The sequence below is a fragment of the Emys orbicularis genome, chromosome 3 (genome assembly GCF_028017835.1).
Source record: "Emys orbicularis isolate rEmyOrb1 chromosome 3, rEmyOrb1.hap1, whole genome shotgun sequence".
In the NCBI taxonomy this organism is placed as follows: domain Eukaryota; kingdom Metazoa; phylum Chordata; order Testudines; family Emydidae; genus Emys; species Emys orbicularis.
In genome coordinates, this window is record NC_088685.1 from 195,167,811 (window position 1) to 195,188,137 (window position 20,327).

The 20,327-nt window shown below is 45.0% G+C and overlaps 1 protein-coding gene across 1 annotated transcript in view; it reads left to right on the forward strand.

The window, feature by feature from the left end:
• The first annotated feature begins 17,226 nt into the window (after positions 1 to 17,226).
• The window catches only part of REL (REL proto-oncogene, NF-kB subunit), a 64,066-nt gene continuing 60,965 nt past the window's right edge, over positions 17,227 to 20,327 (forward strand). Inside the window, exon 1 of the mRNA XM_065401490.1 lies at positions 17,227 to 17,426. Coding sequence (XP_065257562.1) covers positions 17,227 to 17,426 — 200 coding nt within the window. The remainder of the gene's footprint in view (positions 17,427 to 20,327) is intronic.

Sequence of the window (20,327 nt, forward strand, 5' to 3'; positions counted from 1 at the left end):
GGAATTTAATGTGGAAAGAGAAACACAGACTCATGCCATTTTAGTGGCTTCTCGGAATAAAACTACACTTTAAAATTTATAAATGTGGCTACCACTCATTTTTGTAATGCTATAATTTAAATAGCCTGATTTAAATTGTCAGATCTTTGTATGAAAACTATAGCATGTATATAAATTACAATCAAACCTAAACATCTGTTTATTGTATGTGAAGATTCATGAATTTAAAGATATTAGAGAACTGATTTAAAGGTGATCAAAGTGACAAACTGCAAAACAAATATTTAAAACTAGTCTTGTTTTTAATATCTATCAACCAGCTGTGACATACCAGAACACAATCCAGACTAGTGGTGGACTGTGTCACCTATGCCTCGCAACCTTAGGTGCCTTACAATGCCTCGCTGTAGTAGCTCCTACCTCAGCTGCTCACAAACAGCCTTGCAGCGTGCAAGCCACACCCTGAGTGGCTGTGTGTAACTGCAGCCTGCCAGCTCCACCCTGGTTCTCACCAGCCTACATTATACTACATGGTGACCCCAACATACCACCAGTCCCAGATCATCCCTCCAGAAATGTTATGTCCTATACTTCCCAGCTGTCTCCTGAACAGTACAAATATATTGTCAGTTATTCTTTTGAGGGACTAATATGCCAGTTTATTACCATAAAAAGTTACCCAGACAGTTCCATTTAAACACATTGGCTGAGATAATACAGTAAAACAAGTTTATTAAGTACAAAAAGCGATTTTAACTGAGTATAAATAATGAGGCAGAAAAGTCAGAACTGGTTACAAGAAAAATAAAAACACAAGGCTTACTAGTATCTCCTTAAGAAACTATCTTAGTTGTAAAGCAGACTTTGTCACCATGTTTCCAGTAAGCGTACTGACCAAACTCTTCAGGTCAGGACACCTCCCCCAAAGTCCAATGGCTGTTTACTTTTGTCTTCTCAGGGGTGGAGAATGAGGTGGGCAGAGAGAGAAAGAGAGATGCCTTGGCATGTTGGTCCCTCTCTTTTATAGCTTCTCTCCCTTTTGAAAAACATTTCCAGCTGAGAACCAGGAGATAGTGTCTTTTGTGGAAGGATATTCCCTGCTGGCTTTTTCCCCTGTTTGAATTTCCTTTGTTTTCCCTTCCTGGCTGATGACTGTTTACTGGTTAAATGCAAAATTAAAAAAAACACACATTCCTTCTTTTGTTTAGGGTAGATCTGACTTCTGCCTAGACTGTGCTGGGGTGGGGAGGGGGGACGGTTGAAATATGTGTTGATAACATAATATAGGGGAATCTTTTAACTTCATGTACAGTGTTGCCACACATTTTACCAGAACAATACTGACCAGCAAATTATGAGTTTGCAAATGGTACCTTACAAGGCACTTTGTAATAGTGTGTAGGGTGTGAATACAGGGGTGTATTCCATCACACCAGCATGTAGAATAATAACAAATATGTCAATGTAAAAGGAGAGTTTTCCTATGAAGTCTTGATAGAGGCAGGAGTCATCTCTAATGGTGTCATGCAGGGGGTTAGTACTGGGTCCAGTACTGGACTTGGATAATGGAGGGGAGAGTATGCTCATAAAATTTGTGGATGATATCAAGCTGGGAGGGGTTGCATGCACTTTAGAGGTCAGGATTAGAATTCAAAATGACCTCAACTAATTAGAGAATTGATCTGAAACCATCAAGATTAAATTCATTAAAAACAAGTGCAAAGAACTACACATAGGAAGGAAAAAATCAAATGCACAACTACAGAATAGCTAAGCAGCAGTTCTGCAACAAAGGAACTGGGAATTACAGTGGATGAAGAGCTGGATGAGAGTCAGCAGTGTGCCCTTGTTGCCAAGAAAGCGAACAGCATATTGGGCTGCATTAGCAGGAGCATTGCCAGCAGATCGATGGAAGTGATTATTCCCCTCTACTCAGCACTGGTGGGGTTACATCTAGAGTATTGTGTCCAGTTTTAGGCCCCCCACTACAGAAAGGATGTGGACAAATTGGAGAGAGTCCAGTGGAGGGCAACGAAAATGATCAGGGGGCTGGGGCACATGACTTATGAGATGGTGAGGGAACTGGGCTTGTTTAGTCTGCAGAAGAGAAGAGTGAGGGGGGATTTGATAGCAACTATCTGAAAGGGGGTTTCAAAGAGGATGGAGCTCGGCTGTTCTCAGTGGTGGCAGATGACAGAACAAGGAGCAATGGTCTCAAGTTGCAGTGGGGGAGGTCTAGGTTGGATATTAGGAAACGCTATTTCACTAGGAGGGTGGTGAAGCACTGGAATGGGTTACCTAGGGAGGTGGTGGAATCTCCATCCTTAGGTTTTTAAGGCCTGGCTTGACAAAGCCCTGGCTGGGATGATTTAGTTGGTGTTGGTCCTACTTTGAGGAGGGGGTTGGACTAGATAACTTCCTGAGGTCTCTTCCAACCCTAATCTTCTGATTCTATGAATGGGGAATAGCTGGCTAGGTGGTCATACTGCTGAAAAGAATGTGAGGGTTATAGTGGGGCACAAATTGAATGAGTCAACAATATGATGCAGTTGTGAAAAGGGCTAATGTCATTCTGGGGCATATTAATGGGAGTGTCATATGTAAAGACACGGGAAATAATTGTCCCACTCTGCTTGGCACTAGTGAAGCCTCACCTGGACTACTGCATCCAAGGGAGCTATTCTTTAGGAAATGGGGGTAAATTGAAGAGAGTCTGGAGGAGAGCTTCAAAAATTATAAAAGACTTAGAAAACCTGTGAGGAAAGGTTTAAAAATGAGCATGTTTAGTCTTGAAAAGAAGATTGAGGGGAGGACCTTATAAGTCTTCAACTATGTTAAGGGCTGCTATAAAGAGGATGGAGATCAGTTCTTCATGAGGAGCTAGAGAACAGGAGCAGTTAATGGGAGTTTTGTGAGGGAGTTTAGAGCAGGAGAGTGGGGGGCTAGATACTCATAACATTCTTTAAACTTAAGGCCAAAAACACTCCCTGATAAAACCAAAACATCAACAAAGGAATGAGCTGCAGAAGTAAAAAGAGAATGCAGGCAGATGTCCAGCAACAGAGTGGGGGATATCCAGTTTATTGCACCTAATGCAGCATGTATGCTTATCTGCCTTATGGGCACATTCGGTGGAAGGAGCTCCTGGCCTTCAGAGCCTGTGTACGGGTTTTGGAGACCAGAGTGGCTGAGCTGGAGGAGCTAAGGGAGACAGGTGCATAGATGAGACTTTCTGGGATGCAGAACAGTCCCACCCCCCCTCTGATAGCCTCTGTGCTGTTCAGGAGGATGAAAGTCTCAGGGAAAGAGAGCATCAAACTGGAGCAGAGGAAAACGATCCATAGTTGGGACCCTCCCAGATGATGTGGTATCCTCTCGCACTGAGGATACTTCTCCGGGGGAGGGAACTCCAGTTATTAGGAAGAGACAAGTAATAGGGGGGATTTGATCATTAGAAACATAGATAGCTGGGTTTACAATGACCAGGAGCACCGCATGGTGACTTGCCTGCCTGGTGTGAAGGCTGCAGATCTTTCAAGACATCTAGATAGACTTGTGTGTAGTGCAGGGGAGGAGCCGGTGGTATATGTAGGTACCAATGACACAGGGAAGGACAGGAGAGAGGTCCTGGAGGCCAAATTTAGCCTGCTATGTAAGAGATTGAAGTCCAGGACCTCCGAGATAGCATTCTTTGAAATGCTTCCAGTTCCATGTGCAGGGCCAGTTAGACAGGCAGAACTATAGGGTCTCAATGTGTGAATAAGACGATGGTGTAGGGAGCAGGGGTTTAGCTTTATTAGGAACTCAGGAAACTTTTGGGAAAGGGGGAACCTATACAGGAAGGATCGGCTCTACCTAAACCAGAATGGAACCAGATTGCTGGCACTTAGTTAAAAAACTGCTCTATGATCTTTTTAATATTAAGGGCTGGACAAAGCCGACAGGTGCGGAGGAGCATATGGTTCAGACAGAGACATCCCTTAGGGGAGGATCTATTAATGGAGGTTCTCTGTCCTAGTAAGAAGGAGAAGATGGAAGATGATCAAATACAGGTAGGATCTTATGAGAAATAGTCAAATGAAAAAGAGTCCCATTCAATTACATCATGTAATGGCAGACAGCTAAAAAGTGACAAGTTTTTTAAGTGCTTATGTACAAATGCTAGAAGTCTAAATAATAAGATGGATAAACTAGAGTGCCTTATATTAAATGAGAATATTGGTATAATAAACATCACAGAAACTTGGTGGAATGAGGATAATCAACGGGACACAGTAATACCAGGATACAAAATGTATCGAAAGGACAGAACAGATTGTGCTGGTGGGGGCGTGGTACTATATGTAAAAGACAGCATAGAACCAACTGAAGTAAAAATCTTAAATGAACCAAACTGTACCATAGAATCTCTATGGATAGTGATTCCATGCTCGAATAAGAAGAATATAGTAGTAGGGATATACTACCAACCACCTGACCAGGATGATGATAGTGACTGTGAAATCCTCAGAGATTAGAGAGGCAATAAAAATAAAAAAAACCTCAATCATAAAGGAGGATTTCAACTATCCCCATATTGACTGGGTACATGTCACCTCAGGATGGGATGCAGAGATAAACTTTCTTGACACCTTAAATGACTGCTTCTTGGAGCAGCTAGTCCTGGAACCCACAAGAGGAGAGGCAATTCTTGATTTAGTCTTAAGTGCAGCACAGGATCTGGGCCAAGAGGTGAATATAGCTGGACTGCTTGGTAATAGTGACCATAATATAATTAAATTTAACATCCCTTTGGCAGGGAAAACACCATAGGAGCCTAACACAGTAGCATTTAATTTCAGAAAAGGGGACTACACTAAAATGAGGAAGTTAGTTAAACAGAAATTAAAAAGTACAACACCAAAAGTGAAATCCCTGCAAGCCACATGAAACTTTTTAAAGACACCATAATCGAGGCTCAACTTAAATGTATACCCCAAGTTAAAAAACATAAGAGAACCCAAAAAGTGCTATTATGACTACACAACAAAGTAAAAGAAGCAGTGAGAGGCAAAAAGGCATCCTTTAAAAAGTGGAAGTTACTTTCTATTTTCCTCACTAGAATATAGCATAAACTCTGGCAAGTGAAGTGTAAAAATATAATTAGGAAGGCTAAAAAAGAATTTGAAGAACAGCTCAAAAAGTAATAGCAATTTTTTTTAAGTACATCAAAAGCAGGAAGCCTACTAAACAACCAGTGGGGCAACTGGACAATCAAGCTGCTAAAGGAGCACTTAAGGACGATAAGGCCATTGCGGAGAAACTAAATGAATTGTTTGCATCGGTCTTCACAGCTGAGGATGTGAGGGAGATTCCCAAACCCGAGCAATTCTTTTTAGGTGACAAAGCTGAGGAACTGTCCCAGATTGAGGTGTCATTAGAGGAGGTTTTGGAACAAATTGATAAATTAAACAGTACTAAGTCACCAGGACCAGAGATAGTATTCACCCAAGAGTCCTGAAGGAACTCAAATGTGAAATTGCAGAACTACTAACTGGTTAGTAACCTGTCATTTAAATCAGCTTCTGTAACAAATGACTGGATGATAGCTAATGTGATGCCAATTTTTAAAAATGACCAGTAAGCCTGACTTCAGTACCAGGCAAACTGGTTGAAACTATAGTAAAGAACAGAATTGTCAGACACATAGACGAACATAATTTGTTGGGGGAAGAGTCAACAGGGTTTTTGTAAAAGGAAATCATGCCTCACCAATTTACTAGAATTCTTTGAGGGGGTCAATAAGCATGTGGACCCATGGGGGGGTCCAGTGGATATAGTGTACTTAGATTTTCAAAAAGCCTTTGACAAGGTCCCTCACCAAAGGCTCTTAAGCAAAATAAGGTCTTCTCATGGATCAGAAACTGGTGAAAAGATAGGAAACAAAGCATAGGAATAAATGGTCAGCCTTCAGAATGCAGAGAGGTAAATAGTGGTGTCCCCAGGGGTCTGTACTTGGCCCAGTTCTATTCAACATATTCATAAATGATCTGGAAAAAGGGGTAAACAGTGAGGTGGCAAAATTTGCAGATGATTCAAAACTACTCAAGATAGTGAAGTCCAAAGCAGACTGCAAAGAGCTATAACGTGATCTCACAAAACTGGGTGACTGGGCAACAAAATGGCAGATGAAATTCAATGTTGATAGATGCAAAGTTATGCACATTGGAAAACATAATCCCAACTATACTTATGAAATGATGGGGTCTAAATTAGCTGTTACCACTCAAGAAAGAGATCTTGGAGTCATTGTGGATAGTTCTCTGAAAACATCCACTCAATGTGCAGCAACAGTCAAAAAAGCTAACAATGTTGGGAATTATTAAGAAAGGGATAGATAATAAGACAGAAAATATATTGCCTCTATATAAATCCATGATATGCCCACATCTGGAATATTGCATGCAAATGTGGTTGCCCCATCTCAAAAAAGATATATTGGAATTGGAAAAGGTTCAGAAAAGGGCAACAAAAATTATTTGGGGTATGGAACGGCTTCCATATGAGGAGAGATTAATAAAATTGGGACTTTTCAGTTTGGAAAAGAGACAACTACATGGGAATATGATAGAAATCTATAAAATCATGACTAGTGTGGAGAAAGTAAATAAGGAAGTGTTATTTACTCCTTCTCCTAACACAAGAACTAGGGGTCACCAAATGAAATTAATAGGCAGGTTTCAAACAAACAAAAGGAAGTATTTCTTCACATAACGCACAGTCAACCTGTGGAACTCTTTGCCAGAGGATGTGGGGAAAGCCAAGACTATAACAGGGTTCAAAAAGACCTATATACATTCATGGAGGATAGGTCCATCAATGACTATTAGCCAGGATGGGCAGGGATGGTGTCCCTAGCCTCTGTTTGCCAGAAGCTAGGACTGGACGATGGGATGGATCACTTGATGATTACCTGTACTGCTCATTTCCTCTGGGGCACCTGGCATTGACCACTGTTGGAAGACAGGATACTGGGCTAGATGGATCTTTGGTCTGACCCTGTATTGCTGTTCTTATGTCCACTGAAGGTAGGAGAAGAAGTAATGGGCTTAATCTGGAGCAAAGTTAGATATTTGAAAAAAAATTCTAACTGAAAGGGTAGTTAAGTTCTGAATAGACTTCCAAGGGAGGTTGTGGAGTTCTCCATCACTGGAGGTTTTTAAGAACAGGTTGGACAAACACCTGTTAGGAATGGTCTAGGTTTACTAGGTCTTGCCTCAGCGCAGAGAATTGGACTTGATGAATTCTTGAAGTCTCTTCTAACCCTACATTTCTATGATTCTGTGATCCCAGTGTGTGATGTCACAGTAAAAGGATTGCAAATTATAAGAGTTGTCCATCTAGCTCAGAAAAATACCGCTGCAGTCAGGGGCGGCTCTATGCTTTTTGCTGCCCCAAGCACGGCAGTCAGGCGGCCTTCAGTGGCATGCCTGCGGGCAGTCCACTGGTCCCGCGGATTCAGCGGCGTTTCTGCGGGTGATCTGCCGGTCCCGCGCCTTTGGCATACCCACCGCCGAAGCCGCGGGACCGGCAGACGTCCTGCAGGCATGCCGCTGAAGGCTGCCTGACTCCCGCCCTCATGGCAACCGGCACGCCGCCCCCCCCGCGGCTTGCCGCCCCAGGCATGCACTTGCTGTGCTGGTGCCTGGAGCCGCCCATCTGCAGTATGAAGTAACAAAACAATTACAGTGTAATGGAATGAGTATTGAAAAAAAATGTTGGGCTCAAATACCCCACCTACTATCCAGGCATCTACTTACTCATTTTTCAATACTGCTTTTCAGTTCACCTTTTAAACACATTTGTTCAATTTTTTTTTCTCCTGCTTTTCAAATGTTTTAAACAGACTGCCTTATATGGAGATACGCTTCTACTTAAATACTCCCAGGGACTTGCTCCTGCCTAAACAGGATCATGTATTTTCTCCCTGTCTCTTATTTATACCCTGAATTAAATACCACCTCCATATGCTGGACCAAGCATGTGTTTTACTGTTTTGGAGTTTCCAGTAGATGTTGTAAAAGAGCATTATTACCCCACTGTTACCCAGTAATCTGGTGGTTTCATCAGTTACTCTGAACTTTGGCCTCTTAGCTATCACCCATTCCTTCTGAAGGGTAAGATCTAACCTGGAGCGTTCACAGGCACGGAGCCCCTCCGCTCCCCGTGGCTGCGGTTCGCCATTCCCAGCCAATGGGAGCTGCGTGAAGTGGCGCTAGAGGCTTACCCTAACGGGCCAGGAGCCAAAGTTTGCCAACCCTTGAAATATAGGGTCGCTTATGAAAGGTTCATACAGTTTTTGCTATTTTTACCTAACCATCCTGGGGGGTCAGCTTATAAATGAACGGGCTAATGCATGAGTATATACGGTAATCTGTCAAAAGAAAAAGCCTATGTAGAGCTTTAAACTTAAACTGTGCCTTGTCTCTGACCTTTTAAAAAAAAGGGCTTCTTACAGCCATTAAGATAGTTCAGGAGTATTTTTTTAATAAGAATGATTTACTCACCAGTGAACCAGTCTCCATGTTTTGCAATTCTCTATTGTAGTTTTTGGGTAATGCAGGGTGCAGAGACCAGCTCATGAAAATCATCTACATCTTAGTACTATTGAAATGTTTCTGCTGCCACAGGGACACAGATTAAAAGTGGCCAACTAAAAACGAACATTGCCCGCACTTAATAAGAATAAGTGAAAACTTAAAAGAAGTACAGGATCCCTGAGTGCCTCATTTTTTTTAATTCTAATATAGCCTTGAACACACATTCTTAATTCAATGCTTTGAGCTGTTTAGGTAATAAACTAGGAGGAGCCTTGCACCTATGTCAATTACTAGGTAGTCAATTTCCTCCTTCCACTTGCTTCAGAGGCAACAGCGGGGTCTCGTATAGCTTAACTGACCTGTAACCGCGGGGGGCTCTGTAACAGGGGTGGGGTGCTCCCTTCTCGGGATGCTGATACATAGAAGAGTGGCGGCGAGAGCAGAAGACAACCCTATTGGCATTCATTTCTCCTGCCTCCTACCACACACCCCCTTGGGCTGTCCTGCACCTTGCGCAGCAGCTGGGGGGCGGTGTGCTTTCACCCTAGCTCCACGCTGAGCCATGCGGCTCCGCGGGCAGGGATGTGCTTGCGGGCTCTGGCGGCGGCGGCGTCAGCGGGGTCCAGCCATGCCGCCTGTTTGGGGAAAGCGACACAGAAGCCCAGCGCCCGGTGGCGAGCTGCGCGGCTCCCGGGGCGAGCCGGGGGCAGGGAGAGCGAGAGCCGCGACGTGTCAGCGGGCGAGTCAGGCGCACATGACGGCTCCTGGCCCGGCCGAGTGGGGGCGGCTGCCGCAGTTTCCCTCTCGCAGGAGAGGCGCGTGGGAAGCACCGAGGCTCCCACTCGCAGCAGCGCCAGACCGCGCCGACGTCGTTCGCCTCCCACTCGGGCTCGCCCCGCGGTTTCGTTCCCCTCAGCGCGGGAGCGCGGCCGCGCTGCTCCCAGAGCCGGGCGCGGGACCCGCCGCTCTCGCCCGTGGCTTCCCGGGCCGTCCCACGGCTGCCTGGGTTTCCTTGAATTCAGGGCGAGAGCGGTGGTGCGGCGGGGTGTTTCCCAGCCCGGGAAATGCCCTGGCAGTGGCGTGGGGAAAGCTGGGGAAGCCTGGCAGGGAAGAGAGCCGGCTGCGCACGCCAGCCTCCGCCCACTCGCTTCCCGCCTCCAGCCGGGAGTCGCGCTGAGGGGTGCTCAGGGAGCCAGCCGGCGAAGGTCTCCCGCTGGAGCAGCTGCCCAAAGGAACTTGGCAACTTTGTCACTAGATTTAGTGACTTTTTCATTTTCCTCCCCAGACCAGAAAATAAGTGTCAAAGTGACCAGTGACACTTGTTAGTATGGCAACACCCATTTTTTCATGTTCTCTGTGTGTATATATATCTTCCTACTGTATTTTCCAGGGCCTGCATCCGATGAAGTGGGTTTTAGCCCACGAAAGCTTATGCCCAAATAAATTTGTTAGTCTCTAAGGTGCCACAAGTACTCCTCATTCTTTTTGCTGATACAGACTAACAGGGCTACCCCTCTGAAATGCAGGTTCAGGAGTCCTCTGCTCAGAGAGGTGGAACAGAGATCCAGCTACAGGATGCCTGTTGCCCTGACACCAGCGAGTAAGTTGGTGGCAAATCAGTTGGGCCTGAGGCTATATTAACTATTCCCAGATGTTTCCAGGGGCTGTGGTGCCTACTGAAGTCTGGCAGGGTGGAATGACTGGTCCAGCCAGGACAGAATGGTTTATGGGAAAACTCAGTCCAGACTGGTGGAGTTTTACTAGGCCTTCTCCTGCAGGCACTTCTCTGTATGGTGTTTTACCTATTACCATCACACACACAAAACTACATTAAAAGAGCATTATTAAGGCTGCAAAGTCAAGCTCTCAGAAATTCAGATGGCAGAATTGAGGTTGTGTGGACAACCTTAGTTCTACCTCCTTGTGCATATGTATTATGATGCAGTTTTTAATTATGTGATCACATACTGTTTTTTCCATAGGACCTTTTAGAGCACAGGATGGTGCTTTCTGAATGGGTAGTTAAACACTATTTTGTTCTGTTCAATTTATGGCCCTTGCCTTATATACTGCACACTATTCAAAATCTGAATACAGAATTGCTAATTTCCTCATGAGCTTTACTGTGGTTTTCATCACTGTGTGTGCTTCACAAATACTAATTTTTTTTCATAACTCTTCTGTAAGTTGAAGGGGCATTATCCCCATTATACAGATGGGAAAATGAGGCACAGGCAACCTTAATTCTGGCAATTCCTAACTTTGAGTGCTTGACTTGGCAACCTTAAATTAATATAACTTTGTGTGTAGTGTACTGGGTTTCTAAAAAAGGAAACTGGAAAAAAAGATGTCTCAGACTGACACCCACATGGGCCATTAGCAAGACTTTAGATCCACAGCACAGACCTCTGCACATTAGATAAAGGAGTAACTAATAACAGTAATAAGTTGTTAGCCTCAATGTAGACTGGCACTAGAGGGGATTGAGATGCGCAGTTTGTCAATAGGTTTCATATATATTTTCTGACAGCAGAAGGATGGTGGGACTCAGATTCTGTTCCAGGTTCTTCAGGGGAATATGACTGAGTGGTCACAGACCCTTCTGCCTTTGTTCTCCACCTCCATTCCCCAAGCCTGACCCCTTCTGCCCTGTCCCAGTCCTGTCTCTCACCCCACCCAGGCTCCTGATCCCAGTGTCTCTCCATCCCTTGGCTCCTCATCCCTCCTCCTATCCAAGCTCCTCATTTGATTTGCCTCCCCCAGCACCTTTGGGTTCCAGTCACCTGTTCCCACTCCCAGATGCTTGTTTAATCACAGTCTCAACCCCTTACCAATTACCCTCTTTCCCTTCATCTTGACTCACATTCCCAATCTCCTTGACCAATCAGTCCCAGTCTTGTCTACGCACACATATCTATCTCTTGTCCCCTCTGTATTTGAATCAGATGGCTTTCTCCATCAGGCTGCCTGCATGCCATCAGGGAAAGCAACAAGACCACAGGAGAAACAGTCTTAGTTCCAATGCTATCATGGCCCACAGCAACCAAAAGAAACAATTGCAGAGAATGTCCTGTTCAGTCCCTGTGTTCCTGGGCTGGAGCATACTCAGTGGAGACGCAAACGTCGGAGAATTTAACTACTAAACTCAAGTGTCTACTGAGCACATACAAACTGAGATTTTTGAAAGGCTTAAAAATTGGCCAATTGTGGGTGGTTTTTCATTGGAATAGCAAAAGGCACATCCCTGATGCTAGGGTGACCTCCCTGTCAAATATCTAATTCCCACTGCATAACATGGAGGTGCTAGAACTTAACAAAAGTTATAAGGATCTTTTTAATATAGGCAAAACAATATATTTTCCCTTAATGTCGTTCTCAAAAATGACTAACTTTACAGAAAAATTAAGACTGAACCAGACACCTAGCATGGGAAATTTCAGCCCATACATTAAAGTTTGTCAAAGTTATGAGCAACTGAAAATAGTGGTATAATGGGAAGTGTTGGGCAGCCTAAACGATAGGCAGCATTACCAGCTCTGCCTTTAATAACATAGCAAAAATCTTTGTTAAAAGAACATTAGTAAAGTCACAAAAGCCAAGGACTCAAAAAGTTAGGAAATGCCAGAATTAATGTTGTCTGTGCAACTTTATGTCTGCTCCCTCATTCACTGAATGAGGCATGGTCATGTGGAAGAAATAATGCATATACACAAGGAGGCAAATGAGGGTAGAATGGTTATTAATGTTTGAGTGTTTGATTTTGCAATATCATATTGTCCTTTTAATATGGTTTTATGTATATAGTTTGCAAGTTTTTTAAAAGAACAGATTTGTGCTTTATCATATGCAAGAACCTTCTCCATTAGTGATCAGTACAGTTTGAACCCAGGAGCTTCAGCATTGCAGCAATACAGATGTCTGTTACTTAAGCTAAAGGAGTAACTATATTAGCTGACAGCAGATCTGGTTCTCCAAATTAGGCAGGTCCATGGCCATGGGGAGTCTAAAAACTGGTTCTGGTTCTGAATCTTCTCCTGCAAAGAAACTGAAGACTTTTAATTGGATCAGTAGCTGTTTTTTGCTACTGGTCACTGCAAGCATTTTTTGCTCATATCTGGATATCCTGGTATTTGTGACTGGGGGCTGGTCTACACCAGGGGTTCTCAACCTTTTTCTTTCTGAGGCCCCCACAGCATGCTATAAAAACTACACTGCCCACCCGTGCTACAATAACTGGTTTTCTGCATATAAAAGCCAGAGCCAGCATTAGGGGATAGCAAGCAGGGGAATTGCCTGGGGCCCCATACCACAGGGACCCTGAGCTACATTGTTCAGGCTTCGGCTTCAGCCTCGTGTGGCAGGGCTTTGGCTTTCTGCCATGGGCACCAGTGAGTTTAAAGCTGGCCCTGCTTAGCGGACCCCCTGAAACCAATTCGCGGACCCCTGGTTGAAAATCACTGTTCTAGACTACAAAGGTATGTTGTCTTAACTACATTGCTCTGGCTGCGAAATATTTAATGTCCTGTGTAAGCCAACTTAAGCCCCAGTGTAGACATTGCTGGGTAGATGGAAGAATTCTTCTGTCTACCTAGCTGCCGCTTCCAGAGAGGTGGATTTACCACTGTGACAAAAGAGCCCCTTCCATTGACGTAGTAAGTGTCTTCAATACAGCGCTCTAGCTATGCTGCTGTACTGGTTCTAGTGTAGACATACCCTCATACAACTCATTTTTGTAATACATTTTTGCAGATGTTTCCCTCACTGTAACTTTTTTTTTTTACTATAAAGGGGACTTGATTAAAGTTTGTATAACTATTTACGCTTCATTCAGAGCATTTACATGCAAGATCTACTTTCATGTTATTCATGATTTGTAATAGAATCTGACAGCTATGCAGTCATAATTTCAATATAATAGTTGCTCAAAGTGATTTATTTGTGCAGTTCCTATTAGGGGGAAGAGCAACACATAGGTGTGGAAGCCACAGACTGAGGTAAATTAATGCAATGTGACGTATTTAGCTAAATTAATATATAGAGGAGAAAAGTAAGTAGCAGATGACAGGGAGGGGGAATTCCCTGCCTCTGTTTCCCAACTAAAAAAATCACTCATGTAACAGAGAATGGTAGGTAGTGTAAATACAAAAACTTTTGTAATTCAGGGTGGGTACTTAACATATATCTGCAAAGTTATGAAACCTATTCATCAAATGATATTCCTTTTATATGGGAATGTCTTATCACTAGTTTTTTAATCCTATTTCCCTCTTTTACCCATTGTTAATTCAGATGTGAGAAACTCAGAAAAAGAAGTGTCCACACCCCCTCCAGGCATAGTATGCTGAGTTAAAGCTGTTCTCATATCACTTTCCAGTAACAAAGAAGGGCTGAATTTCTGTTAGATGGGCCTGCACCAGGAAGCTCAGGTCTGGATTCAAATGTCCCCAAAATTCACAGGTGTTCAAATTCAAGTCATCCTTAATTTTGGTGATTGCAATACAGAAGGACCTTTATTTATCTTTGACTATATTAAGGACTAAAACATCAAATAGAAGAGCAAAGCTGTAAGTTCAGGTCTTAAGTTTAGCAATTGGCCACAGACTCTTAATAAGGCCAACATTTTCCAATAATTAATTAAGGATTGGATTGCTTATGTTCTTTCTCTTTTGTGTGTATGAGTGAATTTGTTCTTTTCTTCATCCCTATTCTTTTTCTGTGGGAAAACTGTGAAAATCCTCTGCCAATGAGAATTAATAAAAGTGAACATAACTGCTGACTGCACAGTTCTGAAATCTTCAGCTGGAATGTAAGCCCAAGATATCAAACAAACATTGCTAATAGTTGCATTTTTCTCTAAAAGCACATGATAATAGTGTGTACTTTTTTTATGGCTTCCATCTCAGGATCTTAAAGTGCTTTACAAATATTAATTAAGTCTTACAACACCCCTGAGAGACAGAAAACTGAGACACAAAGAAGTTAAATGACTTATTCAAGGTCACACAGAAAACTGTGACAGCATCAGGAATAGAGGCCAGATTTCCTGACTGTTTTGCGCTTTAATCTAAATATGATCCTTCCTCTTTAATGTCATCATATCCACATCAGCAGTGTGGATTTTTAACAGAGCAGAAAAGATCACAGTGTAGCTCCTTGTTTATTGCTGTCTCTCTGCAACAGCGTAATTAATGATAGCAGCAAGAATGGGCACCATCTTGGAAATAGCATTTCTTAGTTAATTACTCACTCTGTGCCAGCGTGTGAGCTCTCACAGTTTAGTTTTGGTGTATTGGGGGGGGGGGGGAGTGAAAGGGGAGTTGGAAAAGGAAGTAATTCTCAAAAATAAAGTGGTGCAATTTTATTAATAGTGAAACTTTTCCTAAGAAATCATCCAAGGCCATAGCAGAAATTGATTGTACAGGTGTCCATTTAAATAAAGGTTGAACAAAATGGTACTAGGTACTTCAGGGGATATTTAAAATGGCCTTTTAAAATGGGAGGTTTGTTATTGGAGGTTGTGTCCTTAGTAAAGGTTTCAGAGTGTGTGTGTGTGTGTGCGCGTGCGTGTGTGTGCATGTGTAAAAACTCCCCTTGACTTTAGTGGAAACAAGCTGCATTTATTTAGGAAAGAGGAAATAGGTACTGAGTCATATGCATATCTAAAGTAAAAATGTATTACATTTTTGTAACCGTCTGATGGAGATTAGATCTAGTCATTGGTATCCATCTCTTTTACTACATTTAGGTGAGTAGAGTATTTTCATTATTAGGGCCTCATTCAAAAGAGTTTTGTGTCCATCCTTACCCAAAACTCCCATTAACTTGAGTGGATGTTTTGCCTGCAAAAGGAGTGCAATATTAGGCCCTTAATTTTGAACTTAAATGTATTGCATGGCTTCAAAGATAAACAAATGTCTTCCTGTTACTAAATTATATATAGTCTAGTAAAGTCTATCTTAGGCCTTGTCTACACTACCCAGTTTTATCGACAAAGGTGATGTTGACACTCAAAAATCGGCATATTGAAAATCGGAATGTCATGTTCACACTCGCTCCCTCTGTCGGCAGAGCGTGTCCACAGTTGGGGCACTATCATCGACAGTGTGAGCAATGCACTGTGGGTATCTATCCCACAGTCCAGCTCAACACCTTCTGTCGCTAGGTGCTGTGGGAAGGTGGAGTGGATCGTTGTGCATCTTGGGACTGGGCTCAATATCCCGTGATGCATTGCTTTCTGTCCCATCACTCCATGGGTTTTCTTTCGTGGCATTTTTGCAACAGCCCTTCTTTGCTGTGCACCTCGGCATCTTTGTGAGAAGGGATGGATCCCACACTGCTCTCCTATGCACTGTAACTGTCATGAAGACATCGCGGATGGCAGTGTAGTTAATCATGAAGTTCCTAACTGAAGAAGACTCCCAGGTGCCTGACATGCTGCGTGATATGGATAGGAGCAACTTTAGATTGCTTTTGGCGTTCACAGAACAGCTGGATAGGGTAGACCGTCACTTTTGGGCTTGGGAAACAAGCACTGTATCATCATGCAGGTGTGGGATGATGAGCAGTGGCTACAGAACTTTCAGATCCGGAAAGCCACCTTCCTGGAACTGTGCGTGGAGCTCGCCCCTGCACTGGGGTGCAAGGACACCAGATTGAGAGCTGCCCTATCGCTAGAGAAGCATGTAGCAATCACTGTGTGGAAGCTGGTGACTCCAGACTGCTACCGGTTGGTCACAAATCAATTTGGAGTGGCGAAGTCGACCGCTGGGGCTGCGTTAATGCAAGTGTGCAGGACAATAAATCGCATCCTGCTACAAAGACCCGTGACTCTGGGAAATGTGCATGAAATAGTGAATGGGTTTGCAGAAATGGGTTTCCCTAACTGTGGAAGGGCAATAGATGGCACGCATATTCCAATTTTGGCACCAGACCACCTTGCAACGGAGTATATCAACAGGAAAGGGTACTTCTCCATGGTGTTGCAGGCACTTGTGGATCACCATGGGCATTTCACTGACGTCAGCAGGGGTGGTCCGGGAAGGTGCATGATGCACGCATCTTCAGGAACACCGGCCTGTACAGAAAACTACAAACGGGGACTTTCTTTCCAAACCAGAAGATTACAGTGAGGAATGTTGAAATGTCCATAGTGATCCTGGGAGACCCAGCATACCCCTTACAGCCATGGCTCATGAAACCTTACACACATAGGTACCGACTCTGTGGGTGCTCCAGGGCTGGTGCACCCATTGAAAAAAATTAGCGGGTGCTTAGCACCCACCTGCAGGCAGGTCCCCCTCCCTGCAGCGCCTGTGCCTCCCACCCACCAGTGGCCTCCCTGATCAACTCCTCCCCCTCCCTCCCAGCGCCTCCTCCACACCACGGAACAGCTGTTCAGCGGTGTGCAAGAGGTGTTGGGGAGGAGCCGGGATGGGGTGTGGTCAGGGGAGGGGGTGGAAAGAGGGAGGAAGGGGTGGGGATAGGGCAGGAAGAGGCAGGGCAGGGGTGGGGCCTGGGGCAGAGCGGGGGTGGGAAGAGGCAGGGCAGGGGTGGGGGCTTGGAGGAAGGGGTGGAATGGGGGCAGACATGGCACGGAGGCGGGGTCAAGCACCCCCTTGGTAGAGAGGAAGTCGGCACCTATGCTTACATGGGTCACCTGGACAGCAGTAAGGAGCGGTTCAACAACAGGCTGAGTAGGTACCGGATGACAGTTGAATGTGCCTCTGGCAGATTAAAGGTGCACTTGCGATGCCTTTATGGCAGGTTAGATCTTAATGAGGATAATATTCCCATCATCATAGCCGTGTGCTGTACGTTGTATAATCTCTGTGAAGCTAAGGATAAAAGGTTTGCTCAGGGGTGGAGTGTTGAGGCAGACTGCTTGGCTGCTGATTTTGAGCAGCCAGATATGAGGGCTTTGAGAGGCGCCCAGAGGGGAGCAATTTGAATCAGGGTGGCTTTGAGGCAACACTTTGAAAATGAGATTACAGTAATGTATATTTCTGTGATTGGTGCTGCAATGTTACGTTACATGTAGTTTTCCTAGGAAGCCATGGTGACATTTGGGGCCTTACATTCCAGTAAGCAAATTATTAAAATGCCTGTGCATGTATTGGTAGTGCCTGCTATCTCAATTTGTAGAAAACAAATAAAGATGAGTTATCATTCAAAAACTTTGCTTTTATTGCGCAAGAAACAGCACACACAAACACACAAAGATGCTTGGTGGGAAAGGAGGAACCAGGGAAGAGCAGACTTTCACAGCTGTGTGTAGGTCCAGCTATCATTGTGAAAGTTGTCCGAGGGGGTGGAGTGAAGGGGAAACTGAGAAGTCCCGGAAAGTGGAAAGGAATGTATGGGCAGAGTTTGGGGGGCATGGAAAAGAGTTCTGAATGTGCTGCAAGGGAGGGCGGGCACGGGTCTGTTCAGTCTGCAGCATAATTAAGGACTTCAGCATCTGTGTTTGCTCCTCCATTACTTTAATCATCCGCTCAGTTGAGTCCTTAACAAACTCTTGATTCTCTTTTCTGTCCTGCCATTCAGCTTCCCAGCACTCCTTGTGTTCCCTTTTCTCTGCATTGGAGCTGTGCAGTACCTCCCGGAACATGTCTTCTTCACTACATCTTGGGTGCTTTTTATCTGGCGGAGACACTCGGCTGGGGTGTGTAGGGTGTTCCTGAAGGCCACATCTGCTAAAGCACAAGGGACAATGCACAAAAGCGGGATTGTTAAATTCACGTGCAACATTGAAAACATTCAGTTAAATAAACCTTTTGCAACATAACAATAACTCTCTCACTGACCCTTGGCAGGCATACACAAAGCATGGTGAATGTTGGCGGGGGCAGGGCACTCTACATGGGGAAAAGAGCACACACTCTGCAAGGGTTGTGGTGCAGCCAGCCAACTAGGGGGGGAAATTTAAAATTCTCCCACATTTTTCCACAGGCGGGGGTCATTCTAGCAGATATCTCACTACTAAGGGTAAAGCAGGGAAACGAGGGTACATCTACTCCATGCGTTTGGCTTCCACCCTGCTCCTTATGCTGCTCGCCTATGTGCAGCTTTGGTCCCTGCACAAGTGATTGCTGAATGGCGTGGGAAAGTTTCCTACAATGGGGGAAGGAACGAAGCTGCTCTGCCAGGGAACCTTCAGCAGAGGATTACCAAGTACCTCCAGGAAACTTTCCTGGAGATCTCTCTGGAGGATTCCTGTGAGCAGAGCCGTCCCTAGGGGGGTGTGAGGCCTGGGACAAATCAGCCCCCGCCATAGGCATGAGAACTAGGGGTGCCAAGGGTGCTGCAGCACCCCTAGGCTCCCAGCTGCCAGCCCGACACCTGGGGTCCCGATTGCTGGCCCCACAGGCCCGGAGCTCTGCTACCACCCGGCGCCCAGGGTCCCGGCTGCCAGCCCCACGCGCCCGGGGCTCTGCTACTGCCTCCTCTGGCTGCCGCCCTGCGTGCCCAGGGTCTCGGGCGCCGGTGAATCACACTGGTCCGCGGGGGCCCCCAAAGCACGAGGCCCAGAGTGATTGCCCTGATTCTTTGCCTGTGAGATCTCAGTGTGCATCAACACCCTGTTCCATCATACTGATTAGATACACAGGGAAATGTCCAGCTCACAGAAACACAGCTAGCCTTCCACATTTCTATACCCTGAACCCACCTCCGCACTACACAAACCACAACCACTTACCAGGAGGCCTGGGGGGCTGCGTAGGGTACCAAAATGGCTAGGGGCGGCCCTGATCATAGCCCTTTTCGCACAAGCCTTGAGAAATGTGCCCATAGGTATCCCAATTCCTATGGCTCAAGCACAGCTGTGACTGCACAGCCTCTTCTCCCCATATACCGATCAGATCCAACAGCTCCACAGTGGTCCAAGCGGGAGAGGGTTTGGTGCGATAACCCGCCATGGTCACCTGGGAAGCTATGATGAGATCTCTCCACCCCGAGCCAGCAGGAAATGGAATTTCAAAAATTCCTGGGGCTTCTCAGGGGGAGGGGCGGATGATTGTTTTCCTGGCTGCAGGGCAGTGGAGTTCAAACTGCTGACCAGAGCAGTCACGATGGGCATTGTGGGACACCTCCTGGAGGCCAATTAAAGCGTTGAAATCAAGTGTGGCGTCTACACTGGCACTTTGCTGAGAAAAATGTAGAGGAAAAAGACGTATGTTTCTCATCAGGGTGGTTGTATTTTGTTACCAAAACCAGGCATTTTTCCCAACAAAAGTCGCATTGCAATGTGTACGCATTCACTGTTTTGTCAACTAAAGGAAGTTTTTTTCAACAAAACTTGGTAGTGTAGACAAGGCCTTAGGGACTGACAATAGTTAGTTGCTTAATGGATAAGGCCTTCTAACAAAGGTGGAGCAAAAATATACTCAGATCCTCAGCTGGTACTGATACAGCTGAGCTGCTGCAGTGCATCTGGTGAAGATGCACTATGCTGACAGGAGAGAATTCTCCCGTCGGCATTAAAAAACACTTCCGCGAGCGGTATAAGCTATGTCTGCGGGAGAAGCTGTGCATACGAGCACTTATGTTGGTGTAACTTATGTCACTCGGGGGTGGAATATTCACACCCCTGAACAACATACATTTTGCAGACAGATTGTAGTGTAGACAACCTTATTTCAGTGTAATTGTAGCCATTTTGGTCCTAGTATACTAGAGAGACAAGGGGTGTGGGGGTGAGATAATATTTTTTTATTGGAGGAACTGCTGTTGATGAAAAAGACAAGCTTT